At 58.0% G+C, this 18218-nt stretch overlaps 1 protein-coding gene across 1 annotated transcript; it reads left to right on the top strand.

Annotated features, from left to right (window-relative positions):
• Positions 1-1839: 1839 nt before the first annotated feature.
• Positions 1840-11731, top strand: MATN1 (matrilin 1). The gene is made up of 8 exons (XM_058552060.1): positions 1840-1930; positions 3738-4084; positions 6368-6590; positions 8025-8150; positions 8622-9038; positions 9625-9777; positions 10584-10664; positions 11292-11731. Exons 1-8 carry the CDS (start codon positions 1840-1842, stop codon positions 11339-11341), a joined length of 1488 nt encoding a protein of 495 aa, XP_058408043.1. The 3' UTR covers positions 11342-11731.
• The last annotated feature ends 6487 nt before the right edge of the window (positions 11732-18218 follow it).

Raw genomic sequence — 18218 nt, 5'->3', positions numbered from 1 at the left:
TCAGCTGTGCCTGGCAATGAGTTTTTAAAAACTGTCTACATTTCCTTTCACTGAGGGATAATTTACACAGAGTGAAGTGTTAGTGATTATGCCCCCTGGAAGGGTGATAATCCTTCAACCCCCATGGTTACTCCCGTCCTCTCGTTGCCTCCTCACATGGTCCCAGTGAGGCAGGCAAGCCGAGAGCTACCATTTCCTTGTCATTTTGCATGATGACAAGCTGAGGCTCAGAGATGTTAAGTCACTTGCTCCAAGTCACACAGCTGGTGAGCAGCAGAAGTAGATTTGAACCCGGCTCTCTCAGATGGCCAAGCCCACGCTCTTTCCACTCTATCCCGTCAACTACTGGACCCAGATGCAATGGTAGGGACCATTCCTGGTTACAATCCTTTACTTACAAGCCTTTATTTTTCCCTCCTCTGTGCAGACCCTGGGCTGGGCCCGGATGCAGAGATGAATCAATCAGAGCTTACCTGCTGGTGGGTGAGACAGACGGTGCACGGAAGCCCAGGGAGGGGGCCTAACCCAGGGGAGTTGGGGGCGAGGGGGCATGGAGGACGCCCCTCCACCAGGCCATATGCAAACAAGCAGGGTGGCTGAGAGCGCTGGCCTGGGCCCTCTCCTGGAGACGACACTTCTTTTTTTTTTTTTAAAGATTTATTTATTTCTTTTCCCCCCAAAGCCCCAGTAGATAGTTGTATGTCATAGCTGCACATGCTTCTAGTTGCTGTATGTGGGACGCGGCCTCAGCATGGCCAGAGAAGCGGTGCGTCGGTGCGCGCCCGGGATAAGAACGCAGGCTGCCAGCAGTGGAGCGCGCGCACTCAACCGCTAAGCCACAGGGCCGGCCCTGGAGACGACACTTCTTAGCTGTGTGACCTTAGACAAGTTACTTCACAACTCTGTTTTCAGGTCCTCATCTGGGAATTGGGGGTAATAATAGGGGCTGCCTTGCAAGGTTGTCAAGAGAATTAAACGAGCACTTCATAAAAGTGTGCTCCTCCAATCAACCCCAGGAGGTAAGCACTGTCAGCATTCCCCGTTTCCAGATGAGGACTCCGAGGCAGAGAGAGATGAAGTAACTTGCCCACGGTCACACAGGCAATGTATAGCAAACCCAGGTAATATGCCTCCCAAGTCTGTGCTCTCAACCATCTGCTCTACGGCCTTGCACGTACTAACTGCTAACGTACTGGTTACTCTGATTACGATCTTGAGAGATTCTGTTGTGCAGAGTTAGCGGGAGGAAAGGGCGTGCTGGGCAGATGGCTCTGCATGTGCAAAGGCCCTGAGGAGAACTCCAAGAATCCAGGAGCAGCTGGAGAGTGGGGTGTATGGGGAGAGGCAGGGGGCAGCCAAGGCTGGAGAAGGGGAAGCGTGTTTGATGAGGAAATTGGGGCTGGAACTACAGGTGGGAGAAGAATTTGGGTGTGGGCTGAGGGTGCCGGCCGGGCTGGGGCAGGAGGCCGCTGGACTCTGGCTTCCCCAGGCTTGGAGTGGCAGCTCCGTGTCATGCAGGCTCCAGCCGCGGGAGGAGCCACCCTCCACCCACCTGAGATTTCCTGAATTCCAGCTGCAGCTCTGGTTGCTTCTGCAGGCAAAGGAGCCCTTGTGGTTGCAGGGGCCTCTCGAGCGGGGGCCAGGCCGCTCCCTCCCTCTCCCGGCACACACACCTCCATTCAGCCCGGGCCCCGCCCCTCAAAGGGGCTGGGGGCCAGGGCTGCCGCCCCCACGTCAGTTGGGGGCCGCCTGGCTGGGAGGCTGGGCATCGAGGTTGATAAGACGGGGACCCCACTGGCCCCTACAACTGTGCCGGCTGCTGTCTGCGCTGCCAGAAACATGAAGGTCATCTCTGGCCCCAGCCTCGTGCTCTGCGGCCTGCTGCTGCTCCAGGTCCCACGCACACTTGGCCTCCCCCCTGAGTCCAGAGGTGAGGGGGCCCTTGTGAGGTGGGGGACACTGGGCGAGTGGCCCCTGACCAACCACCTGCGGAGCTGGGCACTGAGATGGGCAGAGGCTAAATGGGATCCTGGATGGGGAGAGGGGCAGGGAGGCAGGGGTGCTAGCTGGCTGGCACAGGAGCCGACAGAGATGGTGATGTTCCTAAGGACCAGGGTAGGGGTGACCCTGTCTCTTCTGTCGAGGGACTTGAGTAGGCCTCTCTCTGGAGCCCCAGAGCCTTCCCTGGGGCTTCTCGGCCCCCAGGCTGCCCTCAGGGACCATGCACGCCGCAGGGACGCTGTCTTCTGGGTCACTGAGGGCAGAAGCTACCCAGAGTGCCTGCTCACATCTGGAGCTGCATCAAGCCCAGGGCTGAGCTCACAGCTCTTTGATGAGTGCAGCTCGGGGGGGCCAGGACTCCACTCGCCCTTCGCCAGCCCTCCCAGCACCTCCCGGACTGGCTCCCGACGAGCTGTACCACTTCCAGAGTTCCAGCCTCGGGCACTGAATCCTAGCATGCCCAACTCTTCCTGCACAGATGGGGAAACTGAGGCTGGAGAGGGGAGGACCTGTCTGAGACCCACAGTGAGATAGCCCCAGCGCCTCCTGCCTCTTGACCCACTGCTCTGTGGCTTGGCCACTTCCCTCTCCCTCTCTGGGCCTCAGTTTACTCATTTGTGGCCTCAGCCGGTGGGAACCAGGGAAGGGCTGCGAGTCATTTCTAAGGTCCCTTGAGGAACTCTGATGCCCCAGTCTAGGTCTCCGTGGCTGGGGGTGGGACAGCCCAGCACAACTTCCCTTTCCCGATTCTTCCTGCATCCCCAGTCGGGAGCGGCTCAGACTCTGTGGGATGTAGAGGGAAGGGCCTTTGTACTGTGCGCTGCTCGGCTGCAGGCCCAAACTAGCAACAACATCGAGCAGGAAGCCTCATTCTCCCCACTGGACAGATGAGAAAACGGAGGCTCCTGCAGGTGCGATGACCTGCCCAGGGCCACAGAGGAGCTGAGCCGGGATTTGGACGCCCATCTGCCTCACTTCAGCTCCACACACTTCCTAGCAGATGGTGCTCCCTCCCAGGGAATCTGGAAAGACATTGCTCCCTGGGGGCCACCGGATCAGGCTGCCAAGGTGGCCACTAGGCGTTCCTGCCCCTTTTCCCGGGCCTTGGACACCAGCCCGCAGGCTCTGCTCGGCTGAGGGAAACTCGGTGCACTTTGGTGATTCGCTTTGAGGCTCAGACGAAAGAGGTCGTGCTGACGGGCACTGCGTTGGCCCTCAAGGCTGTGCCCACCCCTAGGGGGCCTGCCCTCAGTGCCCTCCTGTCCAGCTAGGAGAAATAGCTGCCCCTTGTTTGTGGCAGCCACCCTGGGCTGAACCTGAAAAGTGGGTTTTAAAGGCTTCCTCCGCCACCCCCTTGAACACCCACTGGGTGCCCAGCCCTGAGCTCGCACATGCGTGCCCTTTGCTCATCCTCCGAGGATCCTGTAAGGACGGGACCATCAGCTCGTTGTACGGACAAGGAGACTGAGGCTCAGAGAGGTGAAGGGAGTTACCAAAGGCCCAGGCTCGAGCTCTGTCTTTCCCCCGGGGCTGAGCTGGGAGCGTTTGGCAAGTTGCTCGCCCGCGTGTCCACACACAGACGAGAGGACCAGCCAGCCCGGCTCAAGTCCAGTCTGCGCGGTCTGAGGCCTCGAGTCCACGTCTAAGTGGCCCCGATGCTCTGCTCCTTTGCCTGCGAGGGTCCAGCCTCCTGACTTTCGCCCCTGCTCTTGCCTTCTCCCTGCCGCCCCCTCCAGGGCACCTCTGCCGGACCCGGCCCACGGACCTGGTGTTTGTTGTCGACAGCTCGCGCAGCGTGCGGCCCGTGGAGTTCGAGAAGGTGAAGGTGTTCCTGTCCCAGGTCATCGAGTCCCTGGACGTGGGCCCCAACGCCACGCGGGTGGGGCTGGTCAACTACGCCAGCGCTGTGAGGCAGGAGTTCCCGCTGCGGGCCCACGGCTCCAAGGCCGCGCTGCTGCAGGCCGTGCGCCGCATCAGGCCGCTGTCAACAGGCACCATGACCGGGCTCGCCATCCAGTTCGCCATCACCAGGGCCTTCAGCGATGCCGAGGGCGGGCGCGCCAGGGCCCCCGACATCAGCAAGGTGCGTGCCCCCGCCCTGCGGGACCCCGCTGCTTGTCGGCCCCGCCGTGCACTAAGAGCTCTGCCCGCAGGCGCTTTAGTGCTCCCGCCGCCCCCGCGAGGTGGCCGTTTATAGCTGGGGAGCAGACCCCACCACGGGAAGCAGCGGAGCTGGGGTGGAACCCTCTTTACCCACCCTTCTGACCCCAGGAGTCACAATCTGGTGACTTGATTATTTCGGTGTCGTTGACTTTGGCTCCCTGGCCAGTCTGAGCTCCCTGAAGGCACAGCCAGACGGTCTGGATGCTTACCTGACGGTCAGGGGTGTGGACCCTGCCACCAGCCTGTCCGGGTTCAAGCCCCTGCTCCACCGTACTAGCTGTGCCACTCTGAGGAGGTTACTTCACCCCATGTGCCTCAGTTTCCTCACCTACAAAATGGGAGCAACGCAACACCTTCTCCAAGGGCTGCAGCAGGACTACGTGAGTTCGTACGCATAAGGTGCTCGGCACAGTGCTGGTCCCGAATAGGCTCTATAGAAGCGTTAGCTAAGCTTTTATTTAATAAGCCTTTAAGGGTAGGGGCTCAGAAAAGCGAAGCTATGCCCCCCCCCCCAGTCACCCAAGGGCTCCAGGCCGAGTGTGAACATTTTCACACAGCTTGCACCCACAGTGTAATTTTTCAGGACTCTGCCCGGGGCCTGTGAGGCCGGTCAGGTGTCCCCTCCCCTGGAGGTCCTCCCACAGGCTTTCGCACCTCCCCCTCGAAGCCTTCATGGGCCCGAGGAGTCGCCATTTATCTGCCCAGGGCCCCAGCCCAGGGGAAGTACTCTTTCTTATCCCCTGCCGGGTCTCACTCTCTGGCATGGAGATACACCTGACATGAGTGCCACATGGATAAAACCCCGCTCAGAGGTGGTACCCCCCTTTTACAGGTGAGGAAAACTGAGGCACAGGGAGCGTAAGCAACCTGCCCAGCTAATAAGTGGTAGAACTGTTCACACAGACAAGGGCCTATAACCCCAGCCTTTACGCTCCTCAAAGAAATCACCTGTCAGGCGGCCTGCTGGTCTTATTCTGTGCGGGCCATTTACAAGTTCTGACATGAGGGTGACGGTTGAGGTGGGCAGGTGAGGAGAGCCTTCCTCCAGCAGGTGAGACTGAGGGTCTGGCGGAGCCGGCCTCAGACATTAGGCATTCAGCCTGGAATTCACCTGTGGGAGGCTCCCACCAGGTGGACTGAAAGTCCCAAAGCTGGACTGAAGGGGGACAGTAGGGACTCAAGGGGACAGTGGGCCTCAGGGGACGGTGGCAGCATGTGGCAGTGAACAGTCATGGCCAGGTTTTCAGTGCCAGGAGCCCAGGCCTCTGGAGGGGTCCAGGGCAGTGATAGTAAAATAATAGTTGCCCTTCCCGGCTCCTTACCCTGAGTCTTCTCAGGAGGACCTCACCACCGCCACCCCCCCAGAGGAAGAAAGGGAGGCTCAGGGAGGGGAGCTGTCACTGGGAGCCACGTTGCTAACCCATGCCTATCTTAGCCACTGTACTATTGTCACCAAGACAAGGGTTGGGCATCCCGGCGAGGAGTGGGGACCCAGGAATGGAAGCAGACCCAGGTCAGACGCAGAGAGGCAGCCAAGGGGCCTGGATCTGAGCCCCAGACTTGGGCAGAGCTGTGGGGACCCCGACTTTAGGGCAGGCCCAGGCAGGGAGTGAGGGCCAGCCTCAGTCCCTTCTGTCTTCTTTCCACTGTTCAGAATGGAGGAGCCTGTGGGAGGAGAGCAGTCTTTTCCCTGTGGGAAAGGCATGTAGCATCCTGGGGATGGAGGGAGAAAGGCGGCATCTTCCTCCGTTTCTTGGGCACCTGTGTGGGAACCGCCTCCCTCCCAGGGCGGGAAGGGAAGGACGGCCGGCCTGGAGGCCGAGCTGCCATTCCTTAGCCTCCGCCGCCCTCTGGTGGCCCCAGGGCAGAACTGCACGGCGTTGGGCACACAGGCTCGGCCCTGTCCTCAGAGGCGGCGGTCTAAGTGAGGAGACATCCAGAGGCCCCAGTCAGATCACACAACACCTCAGCCGTGTCCTTCAGCCACAGGAAACTTGTCTCTGCCTCCGCTGGCCAGGTTCTCTTTCCCGGGGCAGAACACCTGCCACCGACTAGCTGTGTGACCCGGGCAAGCCGCTTTGCCTCTTGGGGCCTCGGTGTTCCCTTCTGTCAACGGTCCCGGGCGGGGGCTCACTGGAGGGCCGAGCGGCCCAGCCCATGCGGGCACGGGGCCCGGGCCTCACACGCGCCCCGCGTGTTGCAGGTGGTCATCGTGGTGACGGACGGGAGGCCCCAGGACAGCGTTCGGGACGTGTCTGCGCGGGCCCGGGCCAGCGGCATCGAGCTGTTCGCCATCGGCGTGGGCCGCGTGGACAAGGCCACGCTGCGGCAGATCGCCAGTGAGCCACAGGAGGAACACGTCGACTACGTGGAGAGCTACAGCGTCATCGAGAAGCTGTCCAAAAAGTTCCAGGAGGCCTTCTGCGGTGCGCGGGGAGGGGCGGGAGGGACAGGGCGTGGGGCGGAGCCAGGGGCGGGGCCACGGTGGGGGCGGGGCCGAGAGAGTCAGCGCTGGGGCAGGGCCAGGGTGTGGGGCGGGGCCAGGGCAGGGGGCGGGGCCTGGTTGTGGAGTGGGGCCTAAAGCCAGCGTTAGGGCGGGGCAGGGGCAGGAGGAGGGGCCAGAGTGTGGGGCGGGGCCTAGAGAGTCAGCGTGGGGGCGGGGCCAGGGCAGTTGGGCGGGGCTGAGAGAGCCAGCGTTGGGGCGGGGCCAGCACGGGGATGGGGGGGGTCAGGGTGTGGGGCGGGACCATGGTGTGGGGCGGGGCCGAGAGAGTCAGCGTCGGGGCGGGAGCGGGGCGGGAGCAGGGCGGGGAAAAGGTCAAGGCTGGACTGGGCGGGGCTGAGTCAGCGTCGGGGCGCGGCGAGGGCTGAGAGACTAAGGATAAGGGCGGGGCTAGAGCTAGTGGGAGGGGACAGGGCTGAAGCGGAGACTGAGTCAACATTGGGGGCGGGGCCAGGGCTGGGGCGTGGTGTGGGCGGGCAGTGGCCTATACAGGGCGGGGACTGAGAGCCAACATCAGGGGTGGGGCCCGGGTGGGGACAAGGCCTAAGTGGGTTTGGGCAAGGTTGGAAGTGAAATTTGAATCGGATTGCGGTAGGACTAGCGCCAGGGGCAGGGCCTGATCTGGGGATGGGTCCCCAGGCTGGGGTGAAGGGAGTTGGGGAGAGACGATGCCAAGAGCCCTTTTTATGGGTCCTGGCAGGGAGCAAGGAGGGGTGGCAAGCCAGTAAGAGCAGGGCCTAAAAAACCTATGCGTGTTTCTGTACCCAGGGGTTTGGGGCCCCGAGTTTCCGTGCTGAGGGAGAGTCCCAGAGGCCTGGGCACTGGGCAGGAGAAGGTTCAGAGTCCGTTGCAGAGGGGAGGTGGGCCTGTGAGGGGTCTTTGGGATGTGACCAGCCAGAAGGGGTGGGGCCTCCAGTAGACTAGGGGCGGGGTCAGGGCAAGGACTTTTCCCTATTTGTAACACGGATCTGAGACGAGCATGCATCTTATTGTGAGGATTCAATGAAATAATGCTTGTTATTTAACAAATCCTTGCCGAGCGTCTTCTATGTGCTATTCATTGCTGCATGTACTGTTCTAGACGCTTGGGGTACAAGAGGGAACAAGACAGATAAAGGGCCTGCTCCTGTGGGCTGTACTTTTGTAGCAAGAGGTTTTAGTTTATCATCAGCATTATCACCTTCTTCAGGGTTGTCAGCTCTGGTGCAGTGATTCCAGCCCTGAACTGAGGGTCTGGGGCCGGGACCCCACCTAGTTGGGGGGCCTCAGTTTCCCTGAGTATGTGCTGGGGCCATCCTGGCTGAGACGTCCAAGGCCCTGTGGCTGTGAGATTCTGAGTCTCCTCCTGTCCCCACAGTGGTGTCTGACCTATGTGCCACGGGAGACCACGACTGTGAGCAGGTGTGCGTCAGCTCCCCGGGCTCCTACACCTGTGCCTGCCATGAGGGCTTCACCTTGAACAGTGATGGCAAGACCTGCAATGGTCAGTGGGCTCGACACAGGCAAGCCCCGGGGAGGGTGGCGGGGAGGGGATGGGGCCTTGGCCACTCCCCTGGAAGCCCATCCGAGCCTCCTTGTACTGTGCCTCTGGACCAATCTGCAAAGACAATAGATGCCATCTAGAGTTTGGGGTCTGCAGGAATTTCTCTTCTGACTTCTGTCACTCTTTTTGTCACAATGAGTGGTGGGTGTAGTTTGGTGGAAGGAGTCACATAGTCTTGAGGTCAAATCCTGGTGCCACCACTTCTGAGCTGTGTGATTTAACAGCCTTTGGATCTTCAGTTTCAAATGCTGTACAATGGGGCCAGGAACTTTGGCTTTACAGGGGGAGTTTTGAGGACAAAATGGGATGATCCCCAGCACAGAGCTGGGTGTGTGGTGGGTCCCCAGCCTGTGATCCAGATGGGTGACTATGTCCTTAAGCTTCATCCCCTCGCCTCCCCACCCTCCCCAGTCTGCAACGGGGGCAGTGGCAGTTCAGCCACCGACCTGGTCTTCCTCATCGATGGATCCAAGAGTGTGCGGCCGGAGAACTTTGAGCTGGTGAAGAAATTCATCAACCAGATCGTGGATACGCTGGATGTGTCGGACAAGCTGGCCCAGGTGGGGCTGGTGCAGTACTCGAGCTCTGTGCGCCAGGAGTTCCCACTGGGCCGTTTCCACACCAAGAAGGACATAAAGGCGGCTGTGCGGAACATGTCCTACATGGAGAAGGGCACCATGACTGGGGCTGCCCTTAAGTACCTCATCGACAACTCCTTCACTGTGTCCAGTGGGGCTCGGCCTGGTGCCCAGAAGGTGGGCATTGTCTTCACTGATGGCCGGAGCCAGGACTACATTAATGATGCTGCTAAGAAGGCCAAGGACCTTGGTAGGTGCTACCTGCCTGGACCCTGGACACTACAGATGGCCAGGGGTACACAGGGTACAGCCCAACTGTAGTTTCTCTTAGTGTCTTTTCTGATTAGTGCCCTAAACCCAGGTTCAATGGGAATGAGGAGGGATTGGTTCATCCATCTTTCTTATACTGATGACAAAACTGAGGCCCCAGAAAAGTAAGTGGCTTGTTTTGATCGTCCTTTTAGGTGGGGCTTGGAACTTTTCCAGTTGAATGTTCCCAAAAGCACATGAACTGTTGGAAGACAGCCCCACTTTGCGACAAGCCTGAGCCTTAGTTTTATCACCTATCAAGTGGGGATAATAATAACCACCAGATGGATGGTTATAAGAGTTAAATAATTTTACAAAGCTTCAGAGCAAGTTAGCACAGGTCTGACATACAGTAGAATCTCAATAAATGTCAATTTCCTCAATGTCTGTTGTGGACATTGTGCCTGCAATTCCAGCAGCTGCCACCAGGAGGTGTCTGGTGCTGATTGCCTGGGCTTTCTCCAGGAGGCTGAGCCATAGCTGCTGGTCCGCATGGCCACCCTTATGCATCTTGTTCCTCTTGGCAGGCTTTAAGATGTTTGCTGTGGGTGTGGGCAATGCTGTGGAGGACGAGCTGAGGGAAATTGCCTCAGAGCCCGTGGCAGAGCACTACTTCTACACTGCTGACTTCAAGACCATCAACCAGATTGGCAAGAAGTTGCAGAAGAGGATCTGCGTGGGTGAGTGAGGGTGGAGCTGGCATCGATGGGAGGGGCAGATGGGGCTCTGTGTGTGTTGGGTGGAGCCATCCTGGAAGTAGGTGTGGGTGGGGAAAAGCAGGAGCTGGGGTGGCACCAAGGGTTGGCCCCACCAGGAGGTGGGCTGGCCAGTATAACTCTTACTGCCAGTGAACATATGTTGATTGCTCATCACACGAACGGCACTGTTCTCAGTGCTCTCCAAGTATTCTATCATTCGATCCTATTTGGTAGGCATATTATTATCCCCATTTTACAGATGGGAAAACTGAGGCTAGAGAGGTAGAGCAATTGTTAGCCCTGCTACCTCCCCTGGCCTTGCCAGCTGGTTCCCAGGGTAAAGGGTCTGAACTCCAGAGCCGTGCATGCCTGGGTTTACATCTTTGCTCTGACCCTGATTAGCTGTTGGTCATGGGTAAGTTTCACTTCTTGGATTGTTCATTTATAAAATGGGATTAATGACTTCAAACCCCGAGACTTGGGGTGAGGAATCACCAGATGACGTAGAGGCCCCTAACATAGTAGTCCTGCACACAGTAGGTGCGCAGTGTGGAGATGCTCTTACGGTCCTTTATCAGGGCTCTGAGGGACGGGGACGACGTTCTGGGGTCGCCCCCTCCATCTCTCCTGGGAGCTCTCTCTCAAGACCTCTACGTGTCTCTGCCTTCTCGGATCTCCTAGGCCCCACACTCCCCAAGACCGCCTAGACCTGGCGGTGTCCACCCTGCCTCCCTGCTGGGCAACCACTCACCATCCCCTTCTCTTTCCCTGCTTCCTGTCCACTTCAGAGGAAGACCCGTGTGCCTGCGAGTCCATTGTGAAATTCCAGGCCAAAGTGGAGGGGCTGCTGCAGGCCCTGACCAGGAAACATATCCTTTCCCGAGGCTTCTGGGGGGCCGAGGCATAGGGGGAGAAGGGAGGAAGCCGTGCGCCCTCTGTGGTGGGGTTGGGCAGGCTCCTCCTTGCCAACCTCCTACTGAAGAAGACAGGCTGGAGACTGGCCAGGTAGGCTGGCACCAGCTTTGGTACTGACCCTGTCAAAAGCAGAGGTTCCCAGAGGGTAAACAGAGAAACTGAGGCAGAAGCCAAGATTTAGAGACTGGACACACACAGAGTCCTGGGCATGCTCAGGAAAAGATGGTGCCCCGTGGACTCCCCGTTTCTCGGGCTCTTGGTGACATGACTAACTCCAGCCCCCACTGAGATGGGGCTGGGCCCTGAACCACTGCCCTGGCTCAGTCAGGACCGGGTGCACCTGGGCAGGGCTGGCACCCAGGGCTCACAGTGACGGGCTGGGTTTTTGGAAGGCACCATTCTGAGGGCAGGGGAAGGATGAGTTTTGACATTGGGAAGAACACGTGCTGTGAGGAGTGAGAGAAAGCCCCAGAAGAGGGGCACTCTGGAGGAAATAGGAAGTGAGGGTCCCCCGTGCAGGTGCCACACGCGTCACTGCCCTGCTCTGGTCACCCTGCGCCTCTCCTTAACTCCCGGTCCACTGGAAGCTGTGAGCAAGCGGCTGGCTGTCCTGGAGAACAGAATCGTCTAAGGCCGCCTGTCCTGCCGTGGCGTCTCCATCTCCTCGCCCCAAGTGCAGCTCACAGTCCTGCGTGTGTCCCCTGAAGCCCGAGTTTAGTCAAGCTTTGCCATTTCAGTGAGGGGGGTTGGGAGGGTCAGGTCCCCCAGAAGGCACCAGGCTTCCCCGCCTCCCCCATCCTGCGAGCCCTGGGGAGGAGTGTGTGTTTGATGTGTGTGCTGGGAGCGTGTGTGGGTTTGGGAGCATGTGTGTGCCTGAGGGCAGGCATGTCTGGGAGCAGGGACTCATGTGTGTGAATGAGAACACAGGGGTGAGTGTGAGAGGGACTGCGTTTGCATTTTTTTCAATCGAAAGCTTAATATATTCCTATTTTTTTAGTTAACCCTTTCTTGACTGCGAGTGCTGTGAATCTCTTTTCTGATTTCTGTATTCCTTTTTGAAAAACAATTAAATGTGATTTAACTTAAGCACTGAATGGGGCCCGCGGCAGCGTGGTTATTTGGGGAGCTGGAGAAACCACTGATGAAGGCGGGTGACAGGGGCGATTGCAGGATGGCGGCAGTGCTGGTAACAGCGGTGACAGCGAGGACTCCAAAACCAGCTCCCATTTGTCCCGCCTTTTCAGTTGCAAATGCATTCATCCTCCCAGGAACCCTGCCCACAACAAACTTGCGTCATCCCCATTTACAGATGGGAAAGCTGATGTCTGGGGATAAGATGACTTCTCAGCAGTGGGCCAGTTGGAGAGACAGGACGTGAATCCAGGACCACAAGGCATCAAGAGAAAAAGGCATCGGAGAAGGATGGCAATGGCACGAGATGCGACTCATTCATTCATGCATGCATGCACACGGACAACAAACACTCCCCTGTCGGGCAGTGGGGAGATGGTGGCCTATGAGACAGACTCTGTCCCCACCCTTGAGGGACTCACAGTTGAGCAGGGGGCCCTGTCACCCTCACCCCAGCTGAGGAAAAGGGAGTGGGCTTGCGTGTGTGTGAGAGAGGTGATGGGCAGGGTCCCAGCCTGAGCCTGGGCGGGCCCTAGGTGACCCCCGGCCCCTCCCCACGCCCCTCTCGGCGTCCTCTCTGTGGCCTCCTTGGGCTTCAACAGCTTCACCCCCACCCCCAGCACGGACACCTGCAGCCCTCCCCTCAGGGACCGCACAGGGAGGGACTCCTGACCCCATGCCCCCTCAGCCCTGCGCGGGGCCTGCCAGCCTCTCTCAGGCCCCCTGGAGCAGCGCCCCTCTGGAATCTCAATCCCACCTCCCGGGGGGGCAGCTTGGCTGATTTTCTGAACCCATTCTTGTTTAATGGAGCATTTTTACTGGTGCTGCTGGATTCACACTTGAGAGCATGTAAAGGCTTTTACTAGAAGCTCAGACCCTCCTGAAGGATCTTCCTCAGAGGCCGTTCGAGGAGGCAGAATACCACCACCAGCAACACCCAGGAGCCACACCAACATAACAGCACAACCTCACAAGAGCAACTCAGCAATCACACAACCACCCGGGATAGGGACCCGGCCACCACCACATGCACCTTTCACAGAGCCCTTTCCCTGTGCTGATCCCTGGGCTAGGGGCCTTTCTGCTGTCCCAGGATGCTCCTTGTCACAGCCCCCCTATGGCAATTGCTCAGCCCACACTTCCTTTCTTCTGAGATTGTCCCCTCCCCACACACGGGGGCGAGGGTGTGGGGGGCGGCATACAGGGAGGGCAAGGTGGCAGCACTGATGCAGTGTAACTCACGGACTCAGCTGATTGGTCAATGGGTGGACACCTGACCCAAGTTGATCCAATCTGCATCTCTCTTCTGGGAATTTGGACGTGGGGACCCTAGTGACCTGGTTGCTGGTGCTGGAGCTGGGAGGTCTCTATCTTCCTCCAGGTGCGTTAAAAGGCAGAGATTGGAGGCTGGCATCCTCAGGAAAGAGAAAAACAGTATTTGCTGCGTTGCTGATGGCTTTCCAGTCCAAGGGTGTTTCAGTTATCTATTGCTGTGTAACCAACCACCCCCAAACTTAAAACCACCACCTATTATTGTCGTGATTCTGTGGGTTGACTGGGCTCAGTTGGGTGGTTCTTCTGCTCCGTGTGGTTTTGGCTGGGGCTATGGGTCTCGAGCAGGCTGGACCACCCAGCAGGGCCCACGCACATGACTGCTGCCTTGGTAGACACGGCTGCAAGGCTGGGCCCTTCTCTCTCTCTCTCCTTCTTTCTCCGTGTAGTCTTTGGGCCTTACCTTTTCCACATGGGCTTTCCAGCGGGGGGAGCTGGACTTCTTACACGGCAGCTCAGGGCTTCCAAAAGCTTCTTAGGTCTGAGGCCCAAAATTGGCGGTGTGTTAATTTCACTGCATTTTTATTGGCCAAAGCAGTCACAGGCCAGTCGAATTGAAGGAGTGGGGAGATCAACTCCACTTCTCCGTGGAGGGAGAATGACAAAGATTTTGTGGCCATTTTTAATCCACCACATGGGGTCATTTGCTGGTCTCCCTCATTGGGCCTGGCTATGCTCCCTGACTTGGCCATTCATAAGACACCAGGAAACCTCAGCAACGTTAAAAATGGCGGAGTCAGTTTCTGTTTCATGCAATGTGAGAGCACTGATTTAGCTGTCCCCTCACCTCTAGTTCCTCCCACCCACGTGGTGGCCTTGGTGTCTGTTCTCATCCTTCAGTTCTGGGAAGTGACCGGATCATCCTGGGTTCCAGCACCAGGCCTCAGCTACCCGGTAACTCGGCAGGGCCTTTCTCCTCTCTGAGTCCCCCAGTCTACATCCATGGAAAAGAAATACTGGCACTGCCTCACAGGGGGCTGCAGGGTGCAAATGAGATGCCTGGGGAGCTCTCAGCACAGGGCCACCCACACCTTGCTCCCAGAGTGGAGTTCACATCATTGCTGCCATCTGGGGGGTGGTTTCCTGGCCTTGGGGACAGGCCACACCTGTCAGTTCCTCAACACCTCCTTTGCTCCCATCTGGTGCTGGTGTCCCTTGAGATGCTGTGGCCACCTGACCTCCAGTGGCTGTGCCACCTGGGCCACCTGTTCCCTGCTGGGAGACCACGCCAGAGCATGCACCATGGCTCTCTGCAAGTCTTCTGTTCCTCAGCAGGGAGCTCGCCCACCTGCATCATGTTAACAAGTACTGACCCCCAGCGTCACCAGGAAGCAAAGACGAGGACAGCCTTGCCTCTGCTTTGAGCGGCACCAGCCTGAGTGTGCCCGGGCTCAGGGAGGCAAGGTGTGGAGGGTGGTATGAGCCTGTAAACTTCTGGGGACAGTGGTCGGCTCCATCCCTCAGTCGTGCAGCACATGATTGTACTGCACCCAGGCTGGGCCCTCTTCATGGCACCAGAGATAGAATGGAAAACAGAAACAGAAAAAAGTCCCTGTGTTTGAGGGCTGGCATGCTAGCCTCACTTTATTTCTTGCCGTGTGAGCCTGGGCAAGCCATCTCCTCTCCCTGTGGGCTTCAGTTCCTCACCTGTTAAGTGGAGAGATGATCCAGAAACAGAGTAAATGAGAAGTATCCAAAGGGGCATATGGTATGTACTCAGAGACCGAAAGCTGCCAGTACGTCTTTTATGAAGTCAAACAAGATAGAGACATGGCCAGGGATACCCTGCTGGGCCTGGCAGAGACCAAGCCTCAGCCTGAGTTTCCAGGAAACATGTTGTGGGGAGGTGACGGTAGCAGAGGGGTTTGCAGCCCTGTGTGTGGTGTCACACTGTCCTGGTGTGACTCCCTACAGCCGCCTCACCTTGGACAAACTCCTTCACCCGCTAACCTCAGCTTCCTCAACAGTAAACTGGGCAACAGCACCTTCCTTACAGAGATGTCGTGCTGAGGGCCCCCAGACAGACAGAGGGCTTGGTGTGTGGGTGGTCAGACCTGCGGGGCTCCCTGGAGGAGGCAGCAGAGGTGGATTTCCAGGGAGTGTGAGGACTGGAGGGGTCCCAGTGGTTAAGCAAAGACCTGCAGGGGAAATCTGGAAAGTGAGGTGTGTGGGGTGGGAGAGGGGAGCCGAAGAGAGTGGGAGATGGCTGGGAGGGAGGGGGAAGGGAGCAGCGAAGTCAGGTTGTGGGCTCTTGGGTGGTTCTAGTCTAATTTCCCCCTTCTTCCCTCCCTTCCTCCCACAGTTATTAAGCATTGCCAAACGCCGAAGCATACACCAGGGGATAGAAGAGAAAATGCCTGGGTGGTCTCTGGCCCCATGGTGCTCACAGTCTAGGAGGGGAGACAACATGAGACAGGAAGTTGCACAGAAATCCGGCTGTGATCGCAGGATGGAGGAATTAGGGTGTGCTGCAGGGGCGTAAAACAGAGGGTCTAATCAAGCCATGGGGAGGTGGGGAGGCATTCTGGAAGAGGTGGACCTAAGCGTGGATCTGAAGGCTCTTTAGGAGTTAGGAAAGTGAAGGGGGTGGTGGGAAGAGCTTGTCAAGCAGAGGGAGCAGCATGTGCGAGGGCCCTGAGGCAGGAAGGCCTGGATGCAGCTCCAAGTGGCAGGGAGCAGCCATGAGCAGGGAGGAGGCCCAAGACCAGGGTGGGCAGGGGCTCGATCTGGAGGGTAATGTGAAGGCATCGAAGAGTTTTAAGTAAGATGATGGGACCAGATTCTCCAATTACAAATGAGACTTGTGCTTCTCCCACAAACACTCGGGGATGGAGTGTGCGGTGGGCTGTGGAGAGGCCTCAGCTGGGATGGGCAGGGACCAAACCTCCACATCACACACCCAGAGAGGTGCGTGGACCTTGAGGCTGGCCCTGCTGGGTCATGTGCAGAGCGGCTGACCCGCCTGTTGGTATGGGGCAGGGAGACCTCGGGCTGCGTTCAAATCCTTATGTGCAGGGAGAGTTGAGAAGCTGCCCATGGTGGTGGCTCCGAGGGCCCCGATGAATCCTTCCAGTGACACTACGCTGTAGCATTAGTGTCACCCATGTTACAACCGATGGGACTTGTCTGAGTAAGTGGAGGAGCCAGGTTCCTAGGTTTGCCTAATGCAGAGGCCTTTCCTAATAACACGGACTTAGCTTTGCTGCCTGTGGTAATGAACATTAAGCGCTGGGTGTGTGGTAGGTGCTCAGCAGATCCCGGGGGCCTCTCTCTCCCGCATCGTCCTCCCAGGCAGTCAGCAGGCTCACAGTTTGGCAAAGGGTGGACCTTGTCCTAGAGGAGCTGGACCCAGGTGCCTGAGGGCAGAGGGGGCGGAGCTGGACCCCAAAGGAGGAGGCTGATGGGGCCAGACAGGGAGTGGGGGCCCCGCCAAGCAGACGGGGAGTTGGAGAAGGTGATGGACGGGGAGACTTATCAGAGTCCAGGGCCAAGGAGGGGCCCACAGCGTGAGGCTGGGGGAGGCCACAGCTCAGAGGCTGAGAACTGGTGGGCCTGAGGCAGTGGTCGGGCCTCCTGCCTGGTCAGGCCTGGCTCAGGCCCCAGTCCAGGCTGAGCTGAGGTGGGTTGGGGATCTGAGACCTCTGGGCTGAGCCTCAGGATTTTTCATGAAAGTAACAAATGGAGAGGAGCGTTGCCCAGGACTCAGCCATTTGGTGGGGGGGGCTGCTTCCTGTTTCCAACATTCCTGCTGGAGGAATTCCATGGCAGGAGGGAGCGTGCAAGATGTGGCTGGCAGGAGAAGTAGCAAGGCAACCACCCGGACACTGGATCGCAGGAGATGTGGGTCAGAACAGGCTCTTGGCTGCAAGGGACAGGAACTCCACACCAACCAGCTTCAGCACAAGAAGGGACTTGATGGGATCCCATGACTGGAGGTGCTGGGCTCAGCGATGTCGTCAGGCCTCCGTCTCTCTCCACTCTTGACTCTGGTCTCCACCACGACAGCCTCACACCCAGGCAGGCCCTCTCCTGGAGATGGCCCCACAGCTCTGTGCTCACACCCTCCCAGCTCCAGGTTCACAGAATTCAGCCTCATTGGCTCAGATTGGGTCCTGTGCCCACCCTTGAACAATCACTGTGGCCAGGCTGGGGGCTCTGCCTATCCCTGGATGATGGGTGGGACCAGCTGCACAGGGCCCCCCGGGACTGAGAAGGCTGAGCAGTGGTTCCTCAAGGAGGAGGGCTTGTTATCAGATGCCAGGGCCTGGGTGCAGGGTGGGCAGAACTGACAGATGTCCCCAGGAGTGGGGTCAGAGATGGGTGGAAGCCCTCTCTGGAATAGATCCTGTTCTGGATCTCTGGAATAGATTCTTCCCTGCATGGGGCTGGGGGAGCTAGCTCTTAAAGGACCACATCGCCAGGCTCCAAGGAAGGTGGGGGATGGCATCGTGGGGTTTTTAAACTCAAACTCGTGCCACCTCATCCCAATTCTCCCCACTCTGCTCCGGGTCCTGTGAAATTCACCCTTTCTGTGTAATTCCGTCGTCTTTCTCTGCTCTCCGTTTGATTAACAGACGGTTGTAAACAAGTCCTGGAAAGAAGGAAAACCAGCATCTCCCCAGGGCAGCCATGGTCTATTAGCAGGCGGCAACTTACTTTGTAACCGATATTTTTGTTTTTTTTGATTTTTGTATAGATAAACAGGACTAAACTAATTAGGATTTTTTTTTTTCTTTACTTCCTCAGGTCTTGGACCACAATGGGAGTCTCTTGGCCCCACAGTGAATTGGTTACTGGGTTTCAATAAGGGGTTTGTCTTTGCAATTACAGTTCATTACTGGGTTTACAAGGGAGGGAAGATGGCAAAATCCGCTAAGGGGATTGTTCTGCATTTCTCCTTTTTAATTACATGATTTTCTCCTGAACCGTTGCGCTGTGAAAAGGGGGGTGTTGCCAAGACCCCATCTGTTCCAGATGCAAATGCAATTAATACAGGAGCAGACAGGAGCTGCTCAGAGGCTTCCTGCTGCCTGCGGATGGGCCGA

The sequence above is a fragment of the Diceros bicornis genome, chromosome 13 (assembly GCF_020826845.1).
Source record: "Diceros bicornis minor isolate mBicDic1 chromosome 13, mDicBic1.mat.cur, whole genome shotgun sequence".
Lineage (NCBI taxonomy): Eukaryota > Metazoa > Chordata > Mammalia > Perissodactyla > Rhinocerotidae > Diceros > Diceros bicornis.
This window is presented reverse-complemented; position numbering and strand designations above follow the sequence as displayed.

Coding starts and splice junctions, on each gene's coding strand:
- MATN1 (XM_058552060.1), top strand. CDS start 1,840: ATGAAGGTCATCTCTGGCCCCAGCCTCGTGCTCTGCGGCCTGCTGCTG. Junction 4,085..6,367: donor GGGCCCCCGACATCAGCAAG/GTGCGTGCCCCC, acceptor CGCGTGTTGCAG/GTGGTCATCGTGGTGACGGA. Junction 10,665..11,291: donor GCAGGCCCTGACCAGGAAAC/ATATCCTTTCCC, acceptor CTCCCGGTCCAC/TGGAAGCTGTGAGCAAGCGG.